Consider the following 13353-nt stretch of genomic DNA (forward strand, 5'->3'; position numbering starts at 1 on the left):
GAGCAACTGCTGCATTCAGTAGCAGCATGCTATTTTTATAAATAAATTACCATTCTGTATAAATAGGCCATATACGCACAAGTGCATTTTTTCCACAGGTAGCTAAAAAATGGTGGCTACCCAATTTACAAAACAATCAACATTTAGAGATGATGGCTTGTGAGCAGTATAAATTATATTAGTACTGTCACAAAATTCATTATCTGAATCTACTATCAAGCTCATTAGTGAGTTCCTTTAAAAAAAAGAAAAAAAAGGAAAAAAAGGAAAAAAAGGAAAAAAAGGAAAAAGAAAAAGAAAAAAAAAAAGGAAATCAAATTAGGGAAAAGAAAAAGAAGTTTTAAAAAAGAATTCTTGAAAGTTTGCAAAAATACAGTAATTTTTAATTTTATGGACACCTAAAGTGGAAAAGATTTCTTAAGCATGTATTTTTTTTTATTATCAGAGACACTTTAGCTCAGTGCATATGGCAAAATTGCACATTTGTGAGGTGAGCTATAAGCAAGTTTCACTGTAACAGAACTGATTAGAGTAAAGCAATTTAAAAATTTCACATGACTCAAAACCTACTTCTTCTTCCCCCTGAGAAGTGTCCTTGTGCATTTTTAGTTTTCATGGGGAAGCAGACTGCTCAATATCCTAAGGACCCATAACTCTCATCAACTTCAATGGAAAGCATAGGTGTGAAGCACCTGCAGATACCAATGCTACAATCTAAAGAATGCTAAGTAGCATGAGATCTGCCCACAGATTAATTATGAAAAAACACAACAAATGAGTACTCCCTATTAATAGTAACATATATTGCAGAATAAGTTCAAGTATATTTAAACAATTTTACTATATTGCAGTTATTAATTTGATGACCTCACATTCTGCAGGTCATCAGCTGCCAGTGAATTAACTGCACGATATACTGAATTATCACTTGGAGTATGCAAAAATATTCCAGTGTTTATCAGGCCTTCAGATTAATACTAGAAGTAAAAAAGGTAGCATGCTGCTGAAAAAAAAGCAGAAGGAAGAATGCAAAAGGGATGTAAATGCAAAAAATATAAAATGTTTCATGTTCTTCATGTAGACATGACACAGAACTTCTCCCTGTCAGTTTCACAGCAGTAATGAGTATTCCATAGAATTCTGTGTGTGCAAACATGCTCTGTTGTAAAACACTAAAAGCTCAGCAAGACAGACCCTTAGAGGTATCTAAAACACACATTCATCGAGGTTGTTGGCAAGCAGTGCCACTTTTTTTTCATGTGCATAAAGAACTTGTGAAGACGTTAAGAAATAAGGCAAAAAGAAAAAACAGCAAAAACGCTCATTGGTCTTTTCTGTTAAGTATGATAGATCACTTCAGAAAAAAAAAAATAAAAAGAAAAAAGCACAAACATACACAAAAAAATCAGAAAAAATAAAAAAGCAAACATTTCATAGCTGACACAAACTTACCTCAGTCCAGTTGCTCACTGTCCAATCAGATGGGCACAAGACATCTCTGTTGCAGGACAGATGGGTCTTTGGTTTAAGCAGGTGCTGGCATTCTGTGACAGCCAATGCCTGCTCATCAGATCCCACTGTTTGGATGCAAAGTACTGTTCGCTTTTTCTGTCCTGTTGGGCCACATGTTGTTGAACACTTCTGCCATTCGCCTGCCCACCATCTGACAAACAGAAATATAAGAAACATTGAGACAATAATCCATAACTAGTGCATTAAGGATAGCCTTTCACATCCAGGTTTCAGTAACTGCTGGGCAGCTCAGCAGTCTTTTTATCTTATTATCTGCTTATTGTTACCTTAATACAGAAAGAATTAACAAATTAGAATCTGTACTTTGTTCCTTCAAAAAGGAAAAATTAGCCCCTTATATTTGCCTCTCCTGATCCCAGATGGTCTTCCAGAGTAAGCTGTGCAATGCTTCACTAAGTGAAAGATAAATGTTTTCTCTAGTGCAATGTTTTCTGATGTAATTTAGTTTAGTTTATCATAGGCAAGAAAAAGCTCCAAGCTGCAGTATAAGAAATCTACCCCAGTCATGAACTCTTGAGTCAAAAAATTCTCCAAGGTACTATTGCTTCTTGTTCCTGAGTTTTAAAGCAGGTCATGGTGATAAAGCTTTACACACACACACACACACACACACACACACAAACACACACACACACACACACACACACAAAACAAACCAGACCAAAGCGAAAAAACACCAAAAAACATAATGTATGTACTTAGAAAATGTCTTTCTGTCTAGAAAAAATTGTTTCTGAATTAAAACCAACATTACTCTCTTGCACTTTTTTTTTTCTTTTTTTTAGCTAAATGAACTTTGAGCAAACTAATTCCATACTAATGAAAACATCGAAGTCCCACAGCAGGTTTATTAACTGTTTGTAGCATTCATCTGGCTCACTCACAATTTCCAATCTCAATGCATTTCTGGCTTCTTTTGTTTGCTCCCCTTCCTCCATAGTTTCTATTTTTCTTGATAAATTTATTCTTCAATTGCAAACAAACAAACAAACAAACAAACAAACAAACAAACAAACGTCACTGATGTGGAAGGCACTGATAATCATAATCCTTAAGAAAAAAAATATAAGGACTCAGAGCAATCAAGTTATGCACACAGCTCACTTGTGCAATCATCTGGTTTCCTCTGGGGAACCTACACCTTCCTTCTTCTCTTTAGTTAAGAAAACATATTGCGTTTCCTTTTAAATTACACTGTAAGCCCTCTGAGGCCCAGATTGTTTTCCAAAATGCTGTAGAATGGTAGCCCACTGCCACAAACCTGTGTGAGCCCTCTGGACACTGCTATAATAAAAAAGAATACATTATTTATCCTAGTCTCTTGCCTTTTTTTAGAGTATCTCTTTTTCTTTTGGGCTTCTGCAAATAACCAAGAAAAAATAATCAGTTAAAAAGAAAAAAACAAGTGCACTTCAGATGAATGTGGCAATAAAGGAGATAAAAATATGCTATTGCAACCTGAACCAAGTAATTTCAGGGTTGTTTTCATCTCTTGCATCTTCCTTCCAATTCTCTCTATCATTTTAGGTATCTTGTAAATAGCTTCGCCACAAATGCAATCTCAAGTATGCAAATTGCCCTATTAATTTTAATGGAACCAGATCACATATTTCTAGTTACTGACACTCTCTAATTTTCAAAAGGCTCTGAGTAAAGGGCCAGCAGTTTGCAGGTTTGAGTACTGAACTCTAAATAATGAATTATCACTTCGCTACAAAATCTACCTCAGCAAGTAGTAGTGGTGCACTGGTAACAAGATAGTGCACACAAAACATTTTTTTTAATAAGTCATGAAATTAAAAAAGTGTTCTGAAGTTAATAAAATCCAGAATCAAGACTATCTTATTCCACCTTCATGCCAATTTTAAACTATATTTAGTCATGTAACTTTTTCTATTGAGTATTTCCTCATTCAACATAGGTAATAGATTGTACTGATGAGATAATTTTCACTACACACTACCCCAACATTTATTTTTTTTTTACTGAAAGTTTATTCTCATCAGTAAGTGGAGTTCTCAGGGGTGTATAATCCTTACTTTGATTCTACTTTACATACATATGTCATAAACACTCTATTATGAGGACTTCTGAACTTCAGTGTTACAACAGATGTGGAAGAAAGGCAATCAAGGAGTGTGGAACATTAACATCCACTTATCTGTTCTGTTACAGGATAACTCAAAGAAAGTTCTAGACTACAGAGTAGCAGCACCCAAGTGTCAAGACACCACTCCTGTAGGAGCTTCTAATGTCTCCACATTGCAGAGGCATGACTGAAACTGGAGACAACTGCTGAACATGTAGAACTGATGCAGCACCCACATAAGCAACTTCTAAATTGAGATGACCAAGCTGACAGACTTCCCAGCTTTGAGTTGGACAGTGAAGGGCACTCCTAGACAGATTTAGCTTTAGGCATATTATAAAGAATGATTTTTTTTTTAAATCACATTAAAAGATGCTTGGCAAAGAAAAGGATGTGGGGAAGAAAACCAGTATATAGCTGATTGTGATGAGAATCTGAGATGAGTTGGCGGAAACTGAAACCTGATGGGCTTTATCTAACACTTGTCCCTACCTCTGGTTTCCATCATTACAGCAACTGGGAAGTTCTTAAATATTAATGCATCACATTGTCCCTGCAAAGCGATGGTGTTTTATCACCGTAGGCACGCATGGCACAGCACAGAAAGACTGTTAACTAACAAACCGTAAGATTTAGAGAACTAATCTGAGTGAGAACAAATTTTCCTGGGGCTCTCAAACTACAGAGTATTCACTAAATAGTGAAAATGCAACTTTGGTTGACTATCAGTTGCAGCTGGGAGCACTCAGCTTTTCCACAGTCCAAAAAGAAGCACCTGACAATGCACCCAAAAAATGAAGGGTATGCGCATAAGAGGAACTTGAGTCTGTAATAGTTAAAGCAGAGCCCAACAGCTATTTCTGCCTATGCACAGATGATGCTTACCGAATAAGGTTATGGATCTTGTTGAGACTTTGGAATCTATGTTTGCTATATGCATGCCTATGGGGTTGAATATTCAGTCAAACTTAAAGAAAGACCTTCTTGCACTATATATAGAATGTCAGGCACAGCAGATACTAACAGGGCAGTCATTTTTAGTCTGTTTATTATAATAAAAGCAGGATGTCTTGTTCTTATTGTGTTCCTTAACTGTTCTGCAAGAGGACAACACAGTAACAACAGATAAATTTGGACCCTGCAGGAGATCCTAAGTACTTCATCAAAATCTATTTATAATTCCTCTTTTCATACATATAGTCAAGTTAAGTAGTCTTAAGGCAATTTTCCTTATGGGGGGGAGAAAACATTCTGTTCAGAGCGTGAGAAGTTAAAATCTCTCTCTCCAAGTAATGTCTGTCAATTTTTATCACGAATACCTGTGGAGAAAAATCCCTGCCTACCGAAGAATTGTGTGGCAGGAAAACATATTCCATAGCACATAGTGGAAAACACAGTCACTCCTGCTAGGCAGAATCACTGAAGTTTCACATGAGCAGCTGTATCACCTTTTAACTCTCAACTGTTCAGCCATCTTTATTTTGTTCCTACCCAATACGTGGCACATATGTCTTGCAATATTTAAAATACTTGCATTGTTCCAGATTCTTTTAGTAGGAAGTGGAGGGAAAAACAAAACAAACAAACAAACAAACAAAAAACCAATAATCATGTTAAGACCTGGACTTTACAGAAGCCTGTCATTTAAACAGTTTACAATTAACTTCCTGAAAAGAATTAATGAGATAAAATCTGGTCTGTGCGAGTTACAAGCATTACTATAATGTTATTCTTTGCCTGTAGATACTCTTTGATACATTATTTGATGTTGAGTTAGGGTCTAGTAGCTAGTGATATAGTGGCACATGTATTATCAATGAGATATCACAGGTTAGAGGAGGATTGTGCAAGAGAACATCCTTGTGGTATCACACGGAATGTTCCCACAAAAATTCCGATTTGCTCTTGGGAAGGAACGGTATCATCTAGAGTTCCAGTCCTGAGGCTACTAACAAAAGGTTCCCAGCCATGCCATGTTCAATTACACTGTCCTCACCTAGCACATAATTTAGCCACGTCTGCAAAACTCTTGTTCTATAGTAGCTTCACATGAATTCTCAGTTATGCTATATTGTACTGTGTCAGACGGTTACATCATTCTCTACCATTCAGGTTTTCTTTAGAACCACCTAACTGAACTACCTTGAGAGCTTTCTTGCTTTTCAAACAGAGATGTATAACCCATCTGCCTGGGTTCAAGATGGCATGTATGTCATGAAAAAGTAAATACCAGCTAAACCCCATGCTGGGAATACAGCCTGGATCAGAGACCAGATCTACTGAGTAAATGGCCTGAGAAGGGTGAATAAAAATCCACTCTGCCCTGTCAGCTCTTCCAGTGAAAGAGCAAGTGACCACCAGCAGAAGCCAGTGAAAGCCAGATTCAAAATAAATAAAATAATAGATTCATAGAACAAAATCATTTCGGTTGGAAAAGGCTTCCAAGATCATAAAGTCCAACTATTAAAATGAGTGTTTTTTCACATAGTAGGCAATAAAACTGTGGAACTTCTTGCCAAGGAAGTTGTGCAAGAACGAAGTTTTACAGGGTTGCAGGGCCAGTCTGAGCTATTACTGTGGAGATATATTTCTCTAGAAATGCCTTGAGTTAAAAGCATTTGGAAACTGGAAGCATATTAGACAGAGAGATAATTTATGCTTGCCTTGTCTGCTCCTCTTTAAGCATGCAGCTATAGGCCTGCTGAAAATCAGAGAAGGGGTTTGATCAAGGGGTTCCTTAATCAAACTACTATAGTCATACTTCTGTTAAGATAAAAATAAATAAATAGACTCTAGAAGTATACATTATATAGGTTTTCTGCACTGAAAATAGCAGAATTGTCAGTATTTTGCAGTGCTCAGAAATGTAACTGGCCCTTTTCTCTGCAGAGCATGATAAGTTTGAGAAACATGATTCAGATGGGCAACGAACAAGAGCTTTTCCGCCTAGTTCACATGCAGTATAATTCCATAATCTGTGTAATGCTGGAAAAATTCTCCTCTCTCACCTTCATGAGCATCCCTAAATAATGCAACTGCTTCGAATAAATGGGATAACTTGAGCTCATTTGAAATTTTGAAATAAATATCAAGTTTATACATGTTATAAATACAAAGCATCACACTCACACTAACAGGTAGGTTCGGCTCTTACGTAGTCAAATAGCTGCTAAGTTTGATCTATTGTCTATTTCTATTTCCTTGCAATCTATGGAGAATTATGAGATGTTCATAGTTCATACTTTTAGAAGTCATTTATAGAGGTTGTATCTTGAAAGATGTAATTCCCAAAGAAAATACCACACAATCTTATGATGATATTTGGAAATGATTAATAAAACCAACAACCACACAATTTGCTACAGTAAAGCTTCATGAAAATTGCTGCTGACAAATATAGCATGAAATACTTTAAGGGAATAACTGCAATGACTTTGATCCTGAGTTAACTAAATTAGTAGGTAAGGAGTTGCATAAGACTTGCATAAGACTTGTATATGTAATGCAAAGGGACCTGGACAAACTTAAGCAGTGTGCCCACAGAAACCTAGTGAGATTCAACGAGACTAAGTGCAAGGTACTGCACTTGGGTTGGGACAATCCCAGATTCATGTACAGACTAGGAGAACTCTTTTGAGGGAGGTTGGAACTGGTTGGTTTGAGATCCCTTCCAACCCAAGCCATTCTATGATCCTATACCATTGTGGACATCATCATAAAGGATTTCCAAAGACAGTAAAAGACAAATGTAGGACGTGTCAGTACCTAAAGAAAAAAAAATAAAATAAATACTGACTATAGCGAAAAACACAGAGTACACATATACTCTGCACCACTGATGCCTTCCAGCAAATCTGTGCCTTTCTTACAGCCACAGGCTACTATCACCTGAAAATATTTACTGCGGTTAATTAGCTCACTCTTCATTTGACCACTACTGGGTTTCTGACACCTTTGCTCTGGAACACTTGGAAGCTATCTTTATGGCAGGCTGTAGATGCCACACTAATCTGATACTAGAACCAATATATTCTTTTGAATGACTCTTAGTTAAGATTACAAGGGCCTTCAAAGTAATGGTACCTTGGTGGACAATCCTTTTCGTAGCACTTCTTCTGTCGTCCATTTGGCTGTGTGGCTGGGTCACAGAAGGAGTTCTTGATCGCTCCACCTCCCTTCCGCATGCAGTGGGCAATCTGGCGACGCACCCCTGTAAGAGAAAGACAAAACAGGAAAAGTAATCCCTGTAGACCAGGGACAAACTGTAGAAGTCCTCCAGCATGAGATCTACACACTATCTACACACCACATCCTAGAATACAGAAAGAGCCGTGTGATGTTTTCAGGAGTAGAAGTCAGTTCTGTTGTATGTCTGAGCTAAATCAGGTACGTGTGTCCTTCAGTCAAGCTGAAAGGGAGTTATGCAGAGCTCTGGTGAACCAGTTAGCTGAATGTACATACTAGAAGGAACTTATTCCAGTGAAGTTCTCGGTCTCAGAAAGGATACTTATACCCCTGAAATCAGTTGAGTTTAAAGAGCTGTGAATGATTTTTTTTAATTTCTCACAGAGAAGAGACAACAGGGCAGCAGGAGACTATTCACAGCATGTGGATTATTACTGATCTTTGTTCTTGTGGAACAGGCAATTATACAGAAAACAAACCAGAACGTTTCACCTATGTTAACCCTATGATTGCTAATGCTGAATTCTGCTTTTTAAAAGTTTTAAAAATGATTCAAATCTTGACCTAAAACAATGACATCATAATACAAAGGAGAAAATCTGTTTTCCAAATATCTGATGCACAGCAGACAGGAGCAAATCACTGTAACGGAGAGAGATTCCATATGTACACTATAGGTTATTTTTTAGCAGCTTCAGTCACATAAACTCTTGCTCACTGAAGAGAAAAAAAACAGAAACAAAATACTGCATTATCCCAGTGCGAACCTAAAGAAAAACATGTTCCAGAAGAGTTCTGCAATAATTTGATGTTGGTTCTGTGCTGCAAATCCAGACAAATGTCTGGGATAAACATGATTGAAGAAATCTTGTTTGCTCACTGCATTAACTGTGCCATTTATTCATAGCAATTTATATGCAGATGTTACGGCACTATTTCCGTGAGTTTCATCCCTCTCCTGGGAAGAAATGGGCTTAGTAGCACTATTACTACGTGTCAGAGGTAAATGTTATGTATTTTGTGATATATATAAGAAACCAAGCTTTTCCTTTTCTCTTATCTCCCAGTAATGAGCGTGGGAATCTATCCAGAAGAAAAGAAGAGAAATTCAGATACAGTGCTGCTTGAGAAAACATGAAAATATTCCTCTATGCCTAAATCTAATATTAAGAAATCCAAAGCTACTATAGGAGGTAATTCTTCTTAGAAAAACTGAGCATGGCATGTAGATACGAAAGGGAAGGTTATGGTCAGACATCACTGAAAAAAGCCTTCACAACAAGAAGTCTTCTATGCATATCTGGATTATTCCATAGAAACAGACAGAAACCCTTAGTTTCTATGGATAGCAACCTGAGATTTCAGGTATATGATACTTTAAAAAGTGGTGCAGCTTCTACAGAGCCTTCAGACATGTGACTAGGATCTATGCAACAACTCAATACATTGAGTCTCCACCATTCATACAAAGGAGTTGATTTTAGAATAGAATAGTTCAGTTGGAAGGGACCTCTAAATCCATTTAACAGCATCTAGTTCAGAACAAGAACTGGTTTCATCTAGAAGAGAGTACTAGGGGGACTGCAGCCTATGCTTCTGCTAATATTCTTTTTGCTGAGGCATTCAAGTTTTAGGGTATATAACATGGCAGCAGCTATACGGCAGCACGGCCATCTTGCTGCAATGTGGTTGCACATGGCTCTCCTCTTTTCTGGGGACTTCAACAAACAGAAAGCTGTTTGGTCCAGTGCAGGACTTTCAGGGAGCAAAGTCCTATTTTATGCTATGAAAAACGTAAGTGGAATAGTAAGCAGCCTTCATACTAATGGTAAACAATGGATTTCACAGAAATACAACTCTGATCCTTTCAAAATTATGATATGATGCTGCTACAAATGCAAATTAAGCAAGAGAACTCCTCTTTTGCTTCAATAAATTTTTAATGTCGTTTCAGCTGCTGTAATTCACTTTAAAACAGCTATAAACCTTAGCAGAAATACTGCTTTGAGGCTGTACGTTCTCATAAAACATTTGTTGATCACTGGCATCAATAAACTTAATTCACACAAACAAAATTTTTAGTGTGGAAGTTACATGAATTTATATTGTAGTTTCAAAATCTGGTAAATTCAAAGATGAGTACATATGTTTAAAGAAGCAATAAATGCTTTTTTTTTTTTTTTTTCCCATCAGGACTATATACCATTCAGTTACAAAGTTGAAAAGAATTCTATATGCTTGTACAGATGCACACACATTTTCTTAGAAGTCATCTTAAAAATACAGTGGTCAATAAAGCTGTGGAAAGAAAGGAACATTGTGTGTAGTTTTATTACATTTTTCCAAGGTTTTCAGCTGGTCTAGGAAATGAGATAGAAAAAGAAAGTTGGACTGCGAATGGTACATAAAACTAGCTTACATTTGCCTAAACAGACATTTTATGCTTCCTAAACCTCATTATTCTATTGAATGTTCTCATCATCTTTGATTTTCTATGTCACTCTAAAAACATTATTACCATTTTTATGATTAGATGGAATACAATAGATATCGGTAGGTAGTTGATTTTTCTTAACTTTTTTTTTAATCTTCAGCAAGTTGAACTAGAAAGCTGTAACTGTAAAGATACATGGGTCCCCTTGAAAATAATGACGTCTATTTATTTCCATGGAAATTACAATAACAACAAGGACGAAAACTGGCACAGAAAACTAGTTGCCTTACTTTCGACTCTGCTCTACCAAATATTTACACATGTCTTAATTTCACTCCCTCAACTCAGAAAGCACTTCCACCTCTCCTAGGCTTCAACCCTAATACTGAACTTCTTAGATGGGAGGTAGAAATTTCCCCCAGGTAAAAATGGTACCCACTGAAAAAACAGTTGGGCTTGAAGGGATTTTAAAAAAGAGTAGACACTTGTTAAAAGAACAGCTATGACAAGGAAGTTGGAACTGGATGATCTTTGAGGTTCCTTTCAACCCAACCCATTCTGTGAAAGTCCAGTTTTATGTTCAGGCATGTTTAAAACTGTGAATGACGAAACTGAAGGTCCTGCATTCCAGAAGCATATGGACAAAGTATGCATACAAAAAAGCATAGTAAGAGGCATTTGTGTGAACACGGAATGGAATGGAATTTTCACTGTTGTGCGACAAATCAAATAGTCTGCATGGACTTCACTTTGGTACTTGAATGAACAAACTACATCCCATGCAAGCACAGATCACGTACACAATACAATAAAACCGCCTTCGCATTCTTGGCATTATAAAACTTAGACCCATGATCTTGAAGTAAAACACTGTGACTGTTGTTTTCTCAATCTCAGTGCTGCAAGTTTAGTAGTACATTTCAGTTCAGGAACACCTGGAGGTAATTTTTCAAAATAGACCTGATAGCAGTTGTGAAGGATTTAGAGAGCACAAAGCAATTAACCCCTAAAAAAATCTCACAATTAAGTCTTTCTGAAAAGCTTTGAAACTTTGCCAATCACTGGCGTTATCTATGAAGGAGTAGATTTTGAAGTTGCCTAATATTCTCCCTCAGTTGCAGCTGTGCTGTATTTTTTGCTTCTCGTTACATTCTGCGCCACTCAAAACTAGTCCTACAAAACATCATTCCATTTCAAACAGGACAAGGGGATTTTGCTTATAGTCTCTAATTGACCATTATTTTAAGAAACAACAATGGGTAGTCATTCTAGAAAAATACTTAGTGAGGCATTTAAATTAATTGTCCTATAAAAGAAGCTTAAAGGCTTTATATGCTATCTGGCTAGACAGCAGTCTCTGGAGGGACAGCCCACTTGGTCAGAGGGTTGCTGTGTGCAACTCAAGTTTGATTGTGCAACAGTCTGCAGGATGCCTTCTGTAATGAACAGATCCCTACAGCAAGGCAATTCTATATAAAGCAAAAGAATCTGCAGCAACGACTGAGCAAAGCTCATGATTTTTACTGTAAATGATGGCCATAAGAGTTTGTCATGAAATGAAATTACTGGACTATTTTCTACACTACATATATAGGTATTGTCATGCATTCTCCTTTCCCCTGCAAACAGTATTAGCTATCTTTGCTACAGAAAACATCCATTTTTCAGACAACATTATTCTCTGCTAAATGACTATATTGTTCACAAGCCAGATGAACTCGCTCTTTGAGGCTACAAGACATATAAGCATGTGAAGGAGATGATGGAAAACATAAGCACATGTACTTCTTCTTTATCACAGCGCCAGTGGAGTTGGAGAAGGACATAAGCCAGGGCACAGAAATATATGTGGCACAACCTTAAGGTGAGGAATATAGGAAAATGCCTGTAAGGAGTTGACCTGAGGTTATTCTGTGAAGGCAAAGCTTAATTCTATGAATACATTATGCATCATTGGAAATTTCCCTTAGAGTAGGAGGTAAAACTGTGGTTTTTTTCTTCTAGATAGAAGAGGCTTTCCTGGACCAGCCTGCTCCTCTGTATGTTGTCCCATTTGCTACTCCCTAATTTTGTTTTCTTCTTTTGGCTATGGAAAGCGTGATTTCATTGTCCTGATCTCTGTGGCTACAAAAGGCCGAAGAGCTCTTGGATTTATCACTGTCGTATTGACCAATCTTAATGTGAGGCCTACAATGAATCTTTACGCAGGTCCAGGTTTGCCAGGAGAAGAAAAATCTCTAGGTAAGAATCAATTTCTCTCACTGGCTATGTCAGTCAGTTTTCAGTAATTCAGCTTTCTTGGCCTCCCCTTCAAACCTGAAAAGCAACTAGCTCATTATTTACCAAATGATGAATGAAAAAGTACTTCAAGGTTATTTCATTATCACATTTAATCTAAACAAATGCAACTTATTTTTTTTAATCTTGACCCCCCTTGAAGGTTTGTCTTCAGTAGAGTTGTCATGCGCTGTACTGATAACAGAAGATTATCTTCTTACCTACTTCAACACACTTTACGTTAGAAGCCTTAAGAAAATATTTTAATGCCTGAGATTTGGCACAGCAGGTTTGTTACTGCCAATGGCACTAAGTGCTGGTTCTAAACAGCCTGTACATTCAGATAAAATCAATCTCATTATTTAAACCTAGGGGGAAGTTCTGCAGAAGTTAGGGAAATACGCTGATTAATGCAGCAACACTGGGAACATTAAGTCCTGTCTTTATTTTGCCTCTTGGTTTCGAGCTGAGCTCAAGAGGAACAAATACAGTAATGTGCAACCGTGAGAATTACTGGTTCTACATAAACATTTACTACCATGCCCATTCCTTGCTAAATGAGGCAAGACTTCAGAGTTTACAAACTTCTTTGCAGATGGACCATTAACATTTTCCAAATACTCTTTCTTCTGTGGCTGTGCAGCTGAGCTCCAGGTTTTGTTGTTAATGTGCAGGGTTACATCGACATAAGCAGAGCTCAAACTCTTGTGGAGCCTAGTAGGGCGACAGCTAGCTCAGAGTCCCTACCAACAGCACGACTGGTTCACATTCAGGCACCCAAGAGCACAGTCAAATTAAGCATAGGGTACCTGCAGAGAAATGCAAACAGACTGTA

At 37.2% G+C, this 13353-nt stretch overlaps 1 protein-coding gene across 5 annotated transcripts in view; it reads right to left on the reverse strand.

Annotated features, from left to right (window-relative positions):
• Positions 1 to 13353, reverse strand: part of ADAMTS12 (ADAM metallopeptidase with thrombospondin type 1 motif 12) — a 175755-nt gene that overhangs the window by 22025 nt on the left and 140377 nt on the right. For all 5 annotated transcript variants that reach the window (XM_085212861.1, XM_010725311.4, XM_019610350.3 and 2 more), the window contains 2 exons: positions 7706 to 7832; positions 1453 to 1663 (listed from right to left, as the gene is read on the reverse strand). In XM_085212861.1, the coding sequence (XP_085068987.1) occupies positions 1453 to 1663; positions 7706 to 7832 (338 nt within the window). The remainder of the gene's footprint in view (positions 1 to 1452; positions 1664 to 7705; positions 7833 to 13353) is intronic.

Source organism: Meleagris gallopavo, chromosome Z (genome assembly GCF_905368555.1).
Source record: "Meleagris gallopavo chromosome Z, MGAL_WU_HG_1.1, whole genome shotgun sequence".
Taxonomy (NCBI): Eukaryota; Metazoa; Chordata; class Aves; order Galliformes; family Phasianidae; genus Meleagris; species Meleagris gallopavo.